This window comes from Delphinapterus leucas, chromosome 18 (assembly GCF_059928025.1).
Source record: "Delphinapterus leucas isolate spDelLeu-1000000601 "Yukka" chromosome 18, BTC_Dleu_Yukka2, whole genome shotgun sequence".
Lineage (NCBI taxonomy): Eukaryota > Metazoa > Chordata > Mammalia > Artiodactyla > Monodontidae > Delphinapterus > Delphinapterus leucas.
The window spans coordinates 78881768-78900053 of NC_143146.1; the positions used below are offsets into that span (position 1 = coordinate 78881768).

The window sequence follows — 18286 nt, forward strand, 5'->3', positions numbered from 1 at the left end:
AAAAGTTATCTGAACAATTCAAATGTACGTGAAAATTCTCATTTGCATATAAACACATGAATCTGTTGAGTATCCATATACCTAAATAGTAACCCAAAATTTGAAACCATCTTACTTCTATTAAAAACCTATGAAGGGGCTTCCCTGGTGGCGCAGTGGTTGAGAGTCCGCCTGCCGATGTGGGGGACACAGGTTCGTGCCCCAGTCCGGGAAGATCCCACATGCCATGGAGTGGCTGGGCCCGTGAGCCATGGCCGCTGAGCTTGTGCGTCCAGAGCCTGTGCTCCGCAACAGGAGAGACCACGATGGTGAGAGGCCCGCGTACCGCAAAAAAAAAAAAAATCTATGAAGGGCTTCCATGGTGGCGCAGTGGTGGAGAATCCACCTGCCGATGCAGGGGACATGGGTTCAGTCCCTGGTCTGGGAAGATCCCACATGCTGCAGAGCAACTAAGCCCCGTGCGCTACAACTACTGAGCCTGTGCTCTAGAGACCACGAGCCACAACTACTGAGCCTGCGTGCTGCAATTACTGAAGCCCATGCGCCTAGAGCCTGTGTTCTGCAACAAGAGAAGCCACCACAGTAAGAAGCCCGCACACCTCAACAAAGAGTAGTCCCCACTCGCGGCCAACTAGAGAAACCCCATGTGCAGCAACCAAGACCCGACACAGCCAAAAATAAATAAATTAAATAAAAATTTTAAAAAACCTATGAAAATAAATAAATGTATATGTATAACTAAATCACTTTGCTGTATACCTGAAGCTAACATAACATTGTAAATCAACTATACTGCAATAAAAATTTTTTAAAATAAAAATAAAAGATACCTTCCAGGAAAAAAAAAACACAAAACCCTGTAAAGTCTGTATTCCAGCACAAAAAGCACAAGGCTTAGATCAGAAATTTTGGAATCAGATGCTTAGATATGAATTCTAGTACCACCACCCACTGACATGTTGACCTCAGGCACATCACTGAACAAAAATTTCAATTTTCTTACTGGTAAAATGGGAATAGTAATCTACATCTATGATAGTTGGAAACGAATAAGAAAATACAAACACGCATATGTGAAAAAAGCTTAGAAACCTGAAGTGCTACGTTATTGTCAGGTATCATCATCAAATAGATAATAATCTCCTGTTCAAGTATTAACAAAAGACTTTTCTTCTTAATTTTCCCTCCCCTCCTAAAACCAAAATCTTCACAGGCTGAATGTCTCTTGATTTCATTGCTATACTTAAAGTACAATGTAAATGGAGGCATTTTTCATCTATATTTTATATACACATATTTTCAAAGTACAGTTGACCCTTGAACAACACGGGTTTAAACTATGAGGGTCCACTTCCACATGGATTTTTTTCAGTAAAAACCTACTACAGCACTACATGATCAACAGCTGATTGAATCCGCGACACAGAACCGTGGACATGGAAGAATGATATAAATTATACTCAGGTCAGCTACAGAGAGTGTTGGCTCCCCAGCCCTAGTGCTGTTCAAGGGTCAACTGTATGCAGCTCTTTCTGAAGATTTTAGATGAAACTCAAGTACTATTCTTAGTATTCTGGAAAGGGTAAATTAACCCTAATGTGAAAGGGTAAATTAGGGGGTCCCGTAAACAAATTTACTAAGGAGATATAGAATATACTGGAAAATAAGTTGTTTTATTTAGCACCATGCACACAAATAAGGCTGCCAATCACAAATAAGTGGTACCATTAAAGTTTCAGTGGTAAAAATCCCTATCTGGAAATATTTTTTTGTTATTCAGGTTAATAAATATACTTGAAAATAAAAAGAGGAATTCTTATTACAAATAAATATATAATGCATCTAAGTGATTCTCCTACATGAATAAACTCATTAAAAGATGTTTTAATCAAAATTTCATGTATCTGAACTTGAAAGACCTCTTAATGTTATAGCACTTAGCCTTAAAATAGTCACAAAGAATTTCAGACTCACCCTGATAGTGCCGCCAATGACTTCCATTACTTTGCCTCGATACCACAAAGTATCTGACCCCCTTACTGCACAAGCTTCTCCCTTTCTCCAGAAATAAGGCTCCAAAAGACCAAGGCATTTTAAATTACTCTGAATTTCATTCATCATTTTTATTAGTTCAAATTCTGAAGAAATTATTAAAAATAGAAAGCATTTAGGAAAAATTCCCTACCATTTTCAAATGAAGTCATCATCAAACTTTAGTAACTTCATCACTTAGATAACATTAAAAGGAATTAAAAATCACTCCCCACATAATAGAGCTTTAATAAAAATCTAATTTAGTCAATAGCTTCAATATGTTTCGAAACATACTACTGACTAACAACATGTAAATTATTATTCTGATCTATGGTTACAAACACAAGCATTATCTTGGAAGTGCAAGAATCATTAAAAGCTCTTTGTTATTTGATGCTTAGATACAGCATAGTGCTGCGGGTATAATATTAAAATTCTAATATTGCTACTTCGTGCTAACTGGCTCATTATTTCCACAGTAAATTTATATGCCCATAACTGATGCCAGAGAGGGCAAGCTCTGGTGTCAGTTCCTATAACAGTTCTACTACTTTAGTTGCGAGCTCCTGGGCATAAGCCTCAGTCTGTTCTTCTGTAAACTGGGTGTAATAGTGCTAGCCCACATTATCAGTATTGCAGGAGATTGAAAGTAAGGCATCTGGCAACCAGTTCTAGCTATGATTATTTACACACCAACCAGTTCTAGCTATGATTATTTACACACGTCAAGCAAAGTTTCTGGATTAAGTACTGTTGCTACAGGTCTGAAACACTACTCACTTCTAGAATAGCCAATTACACAGATTTAGTCTGGTTTTCAAATTAAAAAACAGTATTTAGCAGATCAACACATGAGACAAAAATTTCAACAAATTCGTAGCCCCCATACCCCTATCCGTAGGTGGACTTACTATGAAGCTAACGGAGCTTAAGTCCCGTGAAAGCTAGAGCTGCTGTGAGTCATCAAGTGTCCTGGACACACTCAGGTTGTAGAAAGGAAGCGTTAGTACATAAGCTAAAGAGATCTCAGGAAGGACCTGAATCTCAAATGGCCCTGACTCTCCAGTCATTTGTTGTGACTACTTTTCTCACTTTTAAACGAATATAAACATTTGTATTCTTTTTTCTTAGAGAGCCTCCAAACTTGTATAACTGGAACCTGTCCCCCCATGCTTATCTTAGGCCCAATGTTTATCCATTCCCAATGTCTCAATAAATGATTTTCATGTGCTAGGCATTGTGCAAAGCACCTTTCATGCATTATTTCATTCAAACCTCACAACAACTCAGTGAAAAAGAGGTTCAGAAAGGTTAAATATCTGCCCAAGGAATTTCAATCCATGTGTTATTTTACTAGAGATATTCCCTTCCAATTAAAATTCTCTAGTAGTAAAAGCGACCACTTGTACAGAATACTGCATAATGTGAAAGATCTTACCTGATAATTTAGGTACCACAAATATAGTTCCATCATCACCAATGCAGCTGACTACTGCCTCAAATACTTTCTGGTTAGGAATAGCTGGTGGTTTATAGCATCCAGTGGTTCTTGGTTCTAGAATTTTCTCCTTAAATTCAGACACCTCGTGTTCACTGAGAATATCAGCAGCTTTTTTGTCAGGGTCAGAGTTAATTTTAATACACTTAGTAACCACTGACTCTCCTTGTACCAGTGGGATTTCCAGAGACTTCTGGGATAATGAATGGCTGTTATATAATTTATTAGTTCTGTAACATGCAAAAAAGAATATATCTAACCATGAGCAAATAAAAAAATTCTGGGAAAACAATATAAAAAGAATCCTTCAAATATACTTGAAGGATTAGTCTAGTCTAATTAATCTAGGATATCCTAGTCTAATTTGTTACATAAAAATGAGCATACTTTAAGTTATAATGAAAATTATTTTAAATTATGCATGAACTTGATGATAATAAAGCAATATAATTTCACTTAAATGCATTAAATTACTATCCCATATTTACATGCTATTCTCTCTTAAAATCTATTAAGTATATCCCAAGTGATATTGTATATCATACAATTAACTAGATGTTATTGGGAAATACAACAGCTTCAAGCTGATTCTAGTTTAGCCCAAAGACAGATCATACATGTGGCAAGTTATCAACATTCATAAAATAATACAAAGATAATGAGTCCCTTAAAAAATACAGTTTTTCCATACTATTCAGATATTAAGTGTTAGTGGTAACACATGCTATATTCATTCATAATTGCTTTACTTCCTGTTATTCCCTTCCAATTAAAAAAACATGCCTATAAAAAACCCTAGAAGGAAATATTAACATTGTTTATGTTAGAAAAATGATGGCAGATTTTTGTTTCTTCCACTTTCCTGTATTTTCTTTCAAAAGGAAATGAGCACTGATAAGATAATAGCTGCATAATTCCTCAACTAACACTGCTCCCTCATCACTCCCAGCCTTGAGGTAGTAGTTTTAGTGCCAGAAAAGTAGAAAAGAACATTAAATTAGTGGCAGATATTGTTAGTTAATATAAACTTGCCCAGCATTTTCACTTTAACATTTCTTTCAGCGAGGAACTGTATTAGCCTGAAGTCAGTGAATGCAGGACTAGATGCAGAGCCTGGCTGCCTGCCAAGGCCCAGGCAGTGAAGTCAGCATCTACCACACCTGGCCAACTACCTCGGGTTCCGTATTATTTCTGATCTCTCACTCTCCTTCCATTTCATCAAGATTGGGGTCCTGATCCAAATAAGGTAAGGTATAATAATCTAAGATAAAAAAAAGAAATCTGGCCATGTATGGTAGAATGTGACCACTTGGAACATGTATCTGCAATTCTAATATACCTCTACCTCTAGAAGGAAAAAGATAAAGAGGAAACTAGGGTTACAGTGATATCCTGATCCTTCTCCCCTTGGATCAAAGGTATTTAAACCCCAAATGTAGTATCTGAAAGGATCTTTACATGTAAATATTGTTCAATTACTTTTTTGGCTACCCATTTCTACTCATTTGCTACCTATATCACACAAATATATTTTGGTATATACCTACCAGAATTTCCAACATAAAGCTTAAACATTTCTGCTTAAGCAAATGAGGCCAAAGGGTTCAGATCTGGTACCCACTGTGTAATTCTCTTTTCCTTTAGTTTAAAATGTATTGATAAATGCCAGAGCAAAGGGGGAAGTATAAAAGCAAAAATGTCTAGGAATTTAAATATTTAGTAATTCTGAATGAATTTACTTCTAAGCTGGCTCCTCAGGATTAGGTTATAAATCATTTTTAAGAGCAAACAAGAGGCAATTCATGTCTGAGCACACACAGATACGAACATTTACACAGGCACATAAGAAGCCTCCATCACAAAATGCTGTTTTAAAAAAATAGTCTATACCTCGTTTCTCTCAAAGCCAAACCCCTTTTAATCAAATATTTGGAGACATCAACACACCCTCCTTCTTTATCTCTGCAGAAAATTTTCACAGGTAATGGCCATGTTGTGTTGTTTTCCTGCAGTGATTTAAGAGCAGAGACACAAAAACGCAACTTCATATAAACATTACACTTTTCACAGGTATTCCCTCCACATTTCTCCATGCCAGAAAGAAAAATTCCCAACCAAGTAATTTTGATATCGGAACATATCAGAGAGAAAACAGCATGGAAGACAGTCAACAGAGAAAGACAGTTGTTTTGTGAAGTCTATCAGGAAGACTTCACTGTCCAGGTGAAAAATACCAAGTGGAGGAGAAAAAAGGACGACTGAAAACTGTGTTTTCCATCCCAGATTGGGGAGGGAGGAAAACATCCTCAATTACAAGTTCTCTATTCTCCTGAATTCTTTGTAATTATAGAACTAAAATATATTGTCACAGGTGTGCCTTTCTTCTGCTGTGAAAAGCCAAAGAAAGAACTACAAAACATATATTCTGTTTTATATGGAATTATAAAAATGGGGGAAGTACACAAAGAAAAAATTAACATGGAAAGACAAGAAAATTCTTATCATTAATGCAATAAAATGTATCAAATTAGAAAAAAGTTAAGGAGACAAGGAATATTTCTTAGTGTTCTGAAAGGACATGTCCTATATATGTATCCTCTTCTCAAATCGGCACTCATACAAACACCTTTTATGATGTACAGTTAATATGATTTCACTAGAAGCCTAACTACCAATTCGTAAAGAATATCAAAGGCTTCAGAACTGCACTCTAGCATACATACCTTCTGGTTTTTAATATGCAAATTATCAACTCAAGAATATTAGTTTAGAAATGTTTTGATTCACTCATATAATCATTTACAGTACATATCTATTATGAAACAGGCGTTACAGTGTTTTTTATTGGCCAGGTCATGTGGCTTGCAGGATCTTAGTTCCCCAACCAAGGACAGAACCTGGGCCCTTGGCAGTGAAAGCATGGAGTGCTAACCACTGGACTGCCAGCGAATTCCCAAACAGGCGTGATAACTTGAAGACCAAAAAAAGGTTGCAAAAAAAATATCCAAATAGGGAATTCCCTGACAGTTCAGTGGTTAGGACTCCACGCTTCCACTACAGGGGGCACAGGTTCGATCCCTGGTTGGGGAACTAAGATCCCACATGCCACGCAGCCAAAAAAAAAAATCCAAACAGCTTACTATTATTTTCTCAACAAAATAAATGCTTCTGTAGAAAATGTCAATGAAATAACCAGTACACATCTACTGTACCTGTTCACACACTTGTATGACGATGGTTGCTACGGCTCCAGTGAGGTACAACGAGAGACAGTCACAGGCTGTTGCTGTCCATTTGTCACTCCCACCAGCTGGTCTAAAACAAAAAATGACAACTTGTTTTATAACAAATAGCATATATAGAAACATAAAAGAACCATCATATAAAAATATATTTCAACCAACTACATATGTAGTGAGAAGTCAATTTAAACATGGCTTTGTATTATTCTCACAATTTTCTTCCCCATTTTCATAGCCTTTTATTCATCCCTCTATTCTAGCTACGGCCCAAATTACATGCTAAGTTATTTATGTACATCTGTTCTGAAGCTACACTGAGAACTCTTAAAAAAGTAGATGTGTTTTAAGTTTTTTAAAGCTAGTATATACATTTCATATATGCTAACTACACTATAAACTCAGAGAGCAGGGATAATGTATTGTGTGTTATGTGTATACACATTTGATTCTTGAACGATGTGGGGGTTAGGGGTGCTGACCCCCCGTGCAGTCAGAAACCTGTGTTTAACTTCAAAATTGGCCCTGCATATCTGTAGTTCTGCATCCAGATACAACCAACCACGGACATGTAGTGCCATAGTATGTATTTACCATTTACGTATAAGAGGACCCGTGCAGTTCAAACCTGAGTTAAGGGTCATCTGTATATTATGTGTTGTATGTGTTATGTCCATCATATCTCCAATGCCTAGCATAGTGCCCAGCTCACAGAAGGCACGCCAAAAATATTTAATGGAAATACAAACAGTCCCTTTGTAATGATGATTTCTCTGCCCAAATATTTTTGGAAGATTTTTTCTGGAATTTAAAGCTAACTTGTATTACTACCCATAAATATTAGCCTCAATTATTTTTAGAAAATTTATTTTTAATAATCATGGTAAAAAGTGTTCAATAAATATTTGACAAATCAATGAAGAGCAGAGTATCAACTTCATCATCTATTTTAGTTTGCAAAGTTGAAACTGAGTGACTTTAGATGTTTCTAACCATCAAATCCACCCCCAAAGAATAAAGAACTAGTACCACTAAAGAGGTTACAAGTAAATACTGCAGGCTCTGAAGGCTCTCTAGAAAAGGCTTCTAGATGTGGAGTTTCATTAGCGCTGCCCATCCTCTGAGTAAGTAAGCAATGTGGCCAATCTTTTCACACTGAACGGTTTATGTGAGTGAACTAAAGAAATCAACTGTGGGGCTCCCCTGGTGGCACAGTGGTTGAGAGTCTGCCTGCCGATGCAGGGACACGGGTTCGTGCCCCGGTCCGGGAGGATCCTACATGCCGCAGAGCGGCTAGGCCCATGAGCCATGGCTGCTGAGTCTGTGCTCCACAACAGGAGAGGCCACAACAGTGAGAGGTCCGCCTACCGCCAAAAAAAAAAAAAAAAAAAGAAATCAACTGTGTATGTAGTTTGACCAAATAGGATTTAGTAAAACTATTTATTAAGAAGCCCAAACAGTGTTCCTATGAGCTAAGAAGCTTATATTATCAGTGACGCCTTGAATTAGTTATCGTTTTTTATTTATGATGGTATACAGATAATATCAGCATACAAGCATCATTAAGGTTTTCCTATGATTTATTAAGAATACACACTTTAAAATATTACCTTTTGAACATCTGAAAGTATTCACAACATTTCAAAAAATCTATGGCATGTATCCATAAAACTTTGTGTTTCAGTTGAGAAAGATAAAAAAGTTCTGGAGATGGACAGTGGTAAAGGTTCCATTACTTAAAGCCATGGAACTGTACACTTAAAAATGATAAATTTTATGTTAATGTATATTTTACCACAATAAAAAAGATTTCTCGGAAGGGTAGTAAAGCATAGTGGTTAGAACTCTGGTTCCAGAATCAGAACTTTAATCCTAGTTCAACAGTTTGATGTATTACTCTGGATTATAAAATATTTAACCTCTTGAAGACTCAATTTCCTTATCTTTAAATAATACTTTTTATCTATAGCTTAAAGGTCTGCTGTGATGATTAAGTAAAATAATGCCTGTTAAGGCAATTAATACAGGGTCTAGACATGCTTAAGGTTAGCTATTATTAGACTCCTGAAACAGTGGTGTTCCATTACAGTCCATAAGACATAATTCAAGGTGTCAATAGGAATGCATTCTCTACAAGAGGGGTCCCCAGCCCCCAGGGTGTGGACTGGTCCACGGTCTGTTAGGAACCGGGCTGCACAGCAGGAGGTGAGTGGTGGGTGAGCAAGCAAAGTGTCATCTGCCGCTGCCCATCGCTCGCGTTACCACCTGAAATATACCCCCCCTACACACCCCATCCATGGAAAAACTGTCTTCCATGAAACTGGTCCCTGGTGCCAAAAAGGTTGGGGACTGCTGCTCTACAATACTGGGTACAATTAAGGGACTGACAGAATTATGTTCTATCAATGAACAGAGCCTCCACAACAAAGGGAAAAGGGCAGCATCAAGATAGGGAGGAGAGACAGAGACACATTCTCGCCAAGGAAAGACCCACGCCCCAGCTGCAGCGATCCAGAATCAGGAGGGACCACAAAGGAGGGAGAGAGCTGAGCTCTACATGAGGCATGCCAACTGATACTGAGCAGGGCCCTGTAGGGCTCCTGGGCACAAAAACTTTGTGTCTCCCATTTTTTTGAGTATAGGAAATACCCTTCACTTGGCATCACGACCTCTAGATCCTGTACAGGACAAAGTCCCCAGAACACCTGGCTTTGAAAACCAATAGGAAATATGACCAGGAAAACTACAGAACTGCAGAGAACATGATGCTGAAAGCTCAGCTTCTCTGTACACTGGTGCTGAACTGAATCTTGGAGACAGAGTTCTGGGTGAAGCAGAAAAGGATAGCTTTATTACTTTGCCAAGCAAAGGGGGAAACAGAGGGCTAGTGCCTCGAAAAACTATGTGTTCCAACTTGGAGAGGATAGTGAGAAGTTTTATAGTAATGGTTCGGGGCTTTCCTGATGGTGCAGTGGTTAAGAATCCACCTGCCAATGCATGGGACACAGGTTCGAGCCCTGGGCCAGGAAGATCCCACATGCAGTGGAGCAACTAAGCCCGTGTGCCACAACTACTAAGCCTGCGTTCTAGAGCCTGCGAGCCACAACTACTGAACTCGTGTGCCACAACTACTAAGCCTGCGTTCTAGAGCCTGCGAGCCACAACTACTGAACTCGTGTGCCACAACTACTGAAGCCCACACACCTAGAGCCCATGCTCCACAACAAGAGAAGCCACAATGAGAAATCTGTGCACTGCAACGAAGAGTAGCCCCTGCCCGCCACAACTAGAGAAAAGCCGACATGCAGCAATGAAGACCTGACGCAGCCAAAAAAAAAAAAAAAAACAACATCGTTCAAAGAGGGCGTGATCACATGGACATTCTTCTGATGGGTTGGTAGAGACATATGTCAGCATCAGCATCATCAACCTTCACTGGTTCCAACTGGTCTGGGGTCTACAGGCTTGTGGGCAGCATACTATCATTAATCGTTAACTTCTCCCACCTGGAGGGGGTTTCAGTATCTCCCAAACAGCTCAAAGATATTGTTGTTTATCCACTGATGGGGAACCAGGACCCTCCCCAAGGCTGCACTACTGTTTCTCTTGACTGTTTTTCCCTGGTCTCGCATCCCCTCCCTTCCCTAATTAGCAACTGTTTGAATCTGCCCATTGGAACTCAGGTCATGGAGGCTGAATGAAAGCTATTTCCTGTAATCAAAGAAATGGGGGACACAGAAAGTCTTTGTGCCAGGGAGTCCCAGAGGGCCCTGCTTGGTAGTAAACAGAAAAACCTGCCCTTAAAGGGCCTGTGCCCAAACTCACTCAACCTAAAAACAAGTGCAAAGACACCAGATTGAAAAGGGCATGGGCCACACACGAAGAGGACCCACTTACTAAATCTTAAAGCGTTTGCTGGAGAGGGAGAAACCAGCTGGGATGCCCCCTAGGGACTGAGACACTAGCAGGAGACTTTTTTGTGATCTCAGGCTACCTTGCTATCACTAGCACTGAAATTCTCCCTCTAACCTGTTAGCACTAACGGGTCTGCCCTGCTGAGAGTCCTGCCCACCCGAGCCTCAGCTGGGCCTCACAGCCATGCAAGCAACAGCCCTGCCCACCAGCACCCCACAGCAGCCGCTGCCCTGCCACAAGAGGAGGGCACACAGAGCCCACAGAGGGGACACCCCTTGAGTGCCAGGCTGTGGCGACCAGGCAGGATTGTACCCCTGAGTCCCACTGAGCATCTTCTAAGTAAGGCCACTCTTTCAAGACCGGAAGAGATAGCTGATTTATCTAATACATATGAACAAACAGAGAACTAGGCAAAAAGAGGAGACAGAGGAATATGTTCCAACCAAAAAAACAGATTAAAACCTCAGAAAAAGAACTAAACAAAACAGAGATAAGCAATGGACCTGGTAAAGACTGAAAAGTCATCATCATAAAGATGCTCACCAAACGCAGGAGAAGAATGGATGAACACCATGAGAACTTCAACAAAGAGACAGAAAATACAAGAAAGAACCAAACAGAAGTTGTAAATGAATGAAAAATGCACTAGAGGGCTTCAACCGCACACAGGATGAAGACAAAGAGCGAATCAGCAGGCAGAAGACAAAGCAGTGGAACTCACCCAGACAGAGCAGCAAAATGGAAAAAAAAAAAAAAAAAGTTAAGATAAGAAACTTTGGAGACAACAAGTGGAATAAACATTTGCATCATAGGAGTCCCAGAAGATGAAGACAACAAAGAGAGAAAGAAAGGACCAGAAAAATTATTTGAAGAAATAGTGGCTAAAATGTCCCTAATCTGAGGAAGGAAACAGACACCCAGGTCCAGGAAGCCCAAGAGAGTTCTAATAAGATGAACCCAAAGGATCACATCAAGACACACTATAATTAAAATGGTAAAAGTTAAGGATAAAGAGAAAATCCTAAAAGCAGCAAGAGAAAAACAACTTGTTATGTACACGGGAATCCCCATAAGGCAATAAGCAAATTTTTCAGCAGCAACTTTAAAGGCCAGAAGGGAGTGGCATGACTATTCAAAGTGCTGAAAGAAAATAACTTCCAACTAAGAATTCTCTACCCAGCAATGTTTTCATTCAGAATTGAAGGAGAGATTAAGAGTTTCCCAGATAAGCAAAAGTTAAAGGAGTTTGTCATCACTAAACCAGCCCTACAAGAAATGTTAAAGGGATTTCTTTAAGCTAAAAAGAAATGGCACTAATTAATAATAAGAAAACATACAAAAGTAAAAATCTCACTGAAGATGGTATAATAAAAGTAGTGGATCAATCACTTATAAAGCTAGCATGAAGGTTAAAAGATAAAAGTAGTAAAATTAATCAGAAGAAAGTGCACACACAGACTGAGAGTGAAGTTATAAAAAAAGAATTCCATGGAAATGGAAATAAAAAGAAAGCTGGAGTACCTATACTCATATCAGACAAAAGAGACTTTAAAACAAAGATTGTAATAAAAGACAAAGAAGAGCATTACATAATGATAAAGGAGTCAATCCAGCAAGAAGATGTAACATTTATAAATGTATATGCACCCAACAGAGGAGCACCAAAATATACAAAGCAAACATTGACGGACTTAAAGGGAGAAATTGAAAGCAATACTATAAAGGTAAGGGACATTAACACCCCACTTGCACCAATGGATAGATCATCCAGACCAAAAACAGTAAGGAAACAGCAGATTTAAATAACACGTTAGATCACATGGACTTAACAGATATATGCAGAACATTCCATCCCAAAGCAGCAGAATACACATTCTTCTCAAGTGCACATGTAACATACTCCAGGGCAGATGACATGTTAGTTTACAAAACACGTCTGAATAAATTCAGAAAAATGAAATCGTATCAAGCCATCTTCTCCAACCACAATGGTATGAAACTATAAATCAATCACAAGGGAAAAAAATGGGGAAAACCACAAAAACGTGGAGATTAAACAACATGCTACTGCACACCCAATAGGTCACTGGAGAAATCAAATACCTAGTGACAAATGAAAACAGAAATATAACATACCAAAAATCTACAAGACACAGCAAAAGCAGCTCCAAGAGGGAAGTTCATGGCAATTAGGCCTACCTCAAGAAACAAGAAAAATCTCAAATAAACCAACTTTACACCTAAAGGAACTAGAAAAAGAATAAACAAAACCCAAAATTAGTAGCAGGGAGGAAATAATAAAGATCAGAGCAGAAATAAATGAAATAGAGACCCCTCCACCGCAAAAAAAAACCCCAATAGAAATGGCCAACAAAACTAAGAACTGCCTCTTTGAAAAGATAAGCAAAATCAACAAAACTTTAGCTAGACTCACCAAGGAGAAAAAAGAGAGAAGACTCAAATAAATAAAATCAGAAATAAAAGAGGGGATGTTAACAACTGATACCACAGAAATACAAAGGATCATAAGAGACTATTAACAATTATATGCCAACAAAATGGACAACCTAGGAGAAATGGATAAATTTCTAGAACCACACAATCTTAGCAACTGAATCATGAAGAAATAGAAAATGTGAATAAACTCATTACTAGCAAGGGAATTGAAACAGTAATAAAAAAATCTCCCAACTAACAAAAGCCCAGGGGTAGACAACTTCACTGGTGAATTCTACCAAACATTCAAAGAAAAATGTTTTGAAGAATTCTCAAACTCTTCCAAAAAACTGGAGAGGAGAGAAACCTTCTGAACACATTTTATGAAGCCAGTATTTCCCTGGCACCAAAACCATACAAGGACACCACAAGAAAAGAAAATCGCAGGTCAGTATTTCTGATGAACATAGATGTAAAGATCGTCAACAAAATATTAGCAAACGATACATTAAAAGGGTCACATATCACGATCAAGTGGATTTATTCCAGCAGCGTAAGGATAGCTCAGCACCCACAAATTAATCAACGTGGTACATACATTAACAGGATGAAGGATAAAACCATTTAATCCATCTCAATAGATGCAGAAAAAGCATTTGACAAAATTTAACACCGATTTATGATAAAAACTCTCAACAAAGTGGGTACAGGGAGAGTGTATTTCAACATAATAAAGGTCATATATGACAAACCCATAACTAACATCACACTCAATGGTGAGAAGCTGAAAGCTTTTCCTCTAAGATTAGGAACAAGACAAGGATGCCCACTCTCATCACTTTCATTCAACATAGTATTAGAAGTCCTAGAACAAGTAATTCTAAAATTTGTATGGAACCACAAAAGATCCCAAATGTCCAAAAAACAATCTAGAGAAAGAAGAACAAAGCTGGAGGTATCACGCTCTCTGATTTCCAACTATACTACAAAGCTACAGTAATCAAAACAGTATGGTACTGGCACACGAGCAGACACATAAATCAATGAACATAATAGAGAGTTCAGTAATAAACCCACACATATATGGAAAATTATTTTATAACAAGGGAGCAAACAACATACAATGGAGAAAGGATAGTCTCTTCAATAAATGGTGCTGGGAAAACTGAACAGCCACATGAAAAAGACCACTAGACCACTACCTTAAGCACAAAAATTAACCCCAAAAGAATTAAAGACTTGAATGTAAGAACTGAACTATAAAATTCCTAGAAGAAAACATAGGCAGTATCCTCACTAACCTCAGGCGTAGCAATTTCGGTGGATCTGACTCCAAAGGCAAGGGAAACTAAATCAACAAATGGGGCTGCATCAAACTAAAAAGCTTCTGCACAGCAAAGGAAACCACCATCAAAAAGAAAAGGCAACCTACTGAATGAGAGAAGATATTCTGCAAATCAGGTATCCAATAAGGTGTTAATATCCAAAATTATAATGAACGTATACAACTCAACAACAAAAATCCCCAAACAGCCTCATTAAAAAATGGGCAGAGAATTTGAATAGACATTTTTCCAAAGAAGACATACAGATGGCCAACAAATATATGAAAAGATGTTCAACATCAGTAATTCTTAAGAAAATGCAAATCAAAACCACAAGAAGGTATCACCTCACATCTGTTAGAATGCCTGTTATCAAAAAGACAACCAATAAAAAGTGTGGGCAAAGATGTGGAGAAAAGGGAACCTTCCTGCACTGTTGGTGGGAATGTAAATTGGTACAGCACTATTGGAAAACAGTATGGAGGTTCCTCAAAAAAAATAACTACTATATAACCCAGCTATTCCACTTTTGGGTATTCACCAGAAGAACCTGAAAACACTAATTCAAAAAGATATCTGCGGGCTTCCCTGGTGGCGCAGTGGTTGAGAGTCCGCCTGCTGATGCAGGGGACACGGGTTCGTGCCCTGGTCCGGGAAGATCCCACATGCCGCGGAGCGGCTGGGCCCGTGAGCCATGGCCGCTGAGCCTGCGCGTCCGGAGCCTGTTGCTCCGCAATGGGAGAGGCCGCAACAGTGAAAGGCCCGCATACCGCAAAAAAAAAAAAAAAAAAAAAAAGATATCTGCACCTCTATGTGAACTGCAGCACTATTTACAACAGCCAAGATATGGAAGCAACCTAAGGGTCCATAAAATGGAATAATGGATAAAGGAGATGTGATATACACACAATTGAATACTACTCAGCCATAAAAAAAAAATATGCAATCTTGACATTTCTAACAACATGGATGAACCCTGAAGATATTATGCTAAATGAAATAAGCCAGACTGAGAAAGCCAAATACCACATGATTTCATTCATATGTGGAATCTAAAAAACCAACCAACAAAAGAGAAACAAACTCATACATACAGAAATCATATTAGTGGTTACCAGAGGGGAAGGGAGTTGGGAGATGGGTGCAAAGGGTGAAGGGTGTCAATTATAACGGTGATGGATAGTAACTAGGCTTGTGGTGTGATCACTTTGCAGTGAATAAAAATGTCAAATTATAATGCTGTACAGCTGAAACTTATATAATAAAAAATATCTGGTGAATTTACCTTTAAAACTTTTCAATTTGTTTCTCAATTATAGTTTTCAAACATTCAAAAGCAGAGAGAATATAATAAATCTCATCTATCATTCAGCTTTGACAATTGTCAATATATGACCAATTCTATTTCATCATATTCCCATGTATTCACTCCCATCCCTGATTATTTTTTTTTAATATTTATGTGTGCATGTATGTATGTATGTATGTATGTCTGAGCTGGGTCTTCGCTGCTGCACGCGGGCTTCTCTAGTTGCAGTGAGTGGGGGCTCTTTGTTGCGGTGCACGGGCTTCTCATTGTGATGCCTTCTCTTGTTGCAGAGCACGGGTAGTTGTTGCACGTGGGCTCAGTAGTTGTGGCTCACAGGCTCTAGAGCACAGGCTCAGTAGTTGTGGTACACGGGCTTAGCTGCTCCGCAGCATGTGGGATCTTCCCGGACCAGGAATTGAACCCGTGTCCCTTGCATTGGCAGACAGATTCTTAACCACTGTGCCACCAGGGAAGCCCCTAATTATTTTTAAGTCCCAGATTTAACATTATTTCATTTGAAAATATTTTAGCTTGCATTTCCAAAACTAAATCTTTTTTTTTTTTTTTTTTTTTTTGCGGTACACGGGCCTCTCACTGTTGTGGCCTCTCCCGTTGCGGAGCACAGGCTCCGGACGCACAGGCTCAGCGGCCATGGCTCACGGGCCCAGCCGCTCCGCGGCATGTGGGATCTTCCCGGACCAGGGCACGAACCCACGTCCCCTGCATCGGCAGGCGGACTCTCAACCACTGCGCCACCAGGGAAGCCCCAAAACTAAATCTTTTTAAATAAACACAACCACAGTACTGTTGGCACATTAAAAATTAATAATTTCTTAAGATCAACTATTCTTAAGATCAACTATTCAGATGGTGTTTTTTTCCTGATGTTTCAAAACAGTCTGAACTGGTAAAGTAAACAAAATCCATACATCATGAATGGGCAATATGTATCATTAGTGCCCCTTCCATCTCTTTCCCTTGTAATTTTCTGTTGAATAAACAGAGTTGGTTTGCAGTTTCAATGGTCTGAATTTAGCTGACTGCATTCTCATGGTGTTTAACATGTTCATCTGTCTCTTGTATTTCCTTTAAATTCATAGTTAGGTCTAGAGTCTCGATCAGATTCAGGTTCGCATATTTCTTTTTTCAGCAGTACTATTCAGAGATGGTGCTGTGTACTTCCCTCAGGAGGTACATAATGTCTGATTCTCTTTTGTGATGTTAGCAGCCACCAACAATCATGTCTAGATCCCTTAGTATATAAGAGTTGTAAAATGGTGGTATTCCAATGATATCATTCCTCCTTTGTTAGAAGGAATGCTTATAAAGAACAACTTTCCCTTATCACCTAATTGATTATCTCCAGACACAGATTGTACAGGAAAAACAAGTGCTCATTTCCCTTATTTACCAATTTTCAGAATAATGAACTAGTTCCCTAGAATCCTCTAAAAGTGATGTTTTTTTAAAAAATTACTTTATGAATTTAGAGACAAACATATCAAATGCTTTGATACAACATAATAATCATCCTACTGCTGTTCAAACTGTCCCATCTTTGGTCAGTGGAAGTTTATTCAGGTTGGCTACTGAGTCCTTTTGTCATAATCTATCTATCCATCCATCTATTTATTTATAGCTTTCTTGCTTTTTGCTAGATCAAGATATTCTAGGCTCACACTGTGTATTTCCTTCCCAAGACCTGGAATCAGACATTTTCCCAAAGAGCACTAAATTCTTTTAGTGGGAAATGGTATTTGGAGACCACAATTTGTGCACCAGCATGGCTCATTGCTACTGGGTCCTTCATGTTACAAGGCTAAATAACATGTTTTTTTTATAATTAAAATACCTTATCAGTTTCTACTGATACTATGAATTCAAAATCAGGAGTACAAGGTAAATCAACCTTAATCTTACATTTTTACCATCTAACAACCACACCTGTTTTTAATGATATGTACATAATTACTATTTTGAATTATCCCACAATACACACACAACAGTTTCAGTAACACTACAACCAACTTTGGGATTAATAAAAACAGCTGACTTGGGGGGGGGCAGTTATTTCTTGTCCTTAGGATATATTTTGGTAAGCATGTACAGTCAACTTATTGTGTTTTAAAGTCACTTGAAAAAGTTCCTCTCTGAGAGGCTATACCACCACCACATACAGTTAATTTCATTTTACTTACTATTTTTACTGATTTGTCTGCATAAAATATTAATGTTGTTCTAATGTTAAACTGATATTGTTAGTAACCTCTTCTCTTTTCCCCAACTTATTTGAAGTACTTACTCCTAGTTAATACCAATGTGACAACAGGAAGTTGATTCAGCTTCTCACATATACTCTCCTTTCTCCCTCCATTCTTTGAAATTGTGGCTGATCTACTTTGCATTCTATACTGTTTTCCTAATAACGATCATTTAATCTTGGTTCCTTTGGTAAAATAAATGTAATGCTCACCACAATTCTTATGTCAAAATCTCTCTCGTTGGTTACCTAAAACTTGTTCTCTTACAG

At 38.5% G+C, this 18286-nt stretch overlaps 1 protein-coding gene across 1 annotated transcript in view; it reads right to left on the bottom strand.

Moving 5' to 3' along the window:
• The window catches only part of RNF17 (ring finger protein 17), a 108527-nt gene that overhangs the window by 19577 nt on the left and 70664 nt on the right, over positions 1-18286 (bottom strand). The window contains exons 27-30 of the mRNA XM_089899299.1: positions 6757-6847; positions 5423-5538; positions 3473-3762; positions 1975-2138 (exon numbers count right to left, since the gene is read on the bottom strand). Coding sequence (XP_089755425.1) covers positions 1975-2138; positions 3473-3762; positions 5423-5538; positions 6757-6847 — 661 coding nt within the window. The remainder of the gene's footprint in view (positions 1-1974; positions 2139-3472; positions 3763-5422; positions 5539-6756; positions 6848-18286) is intronic.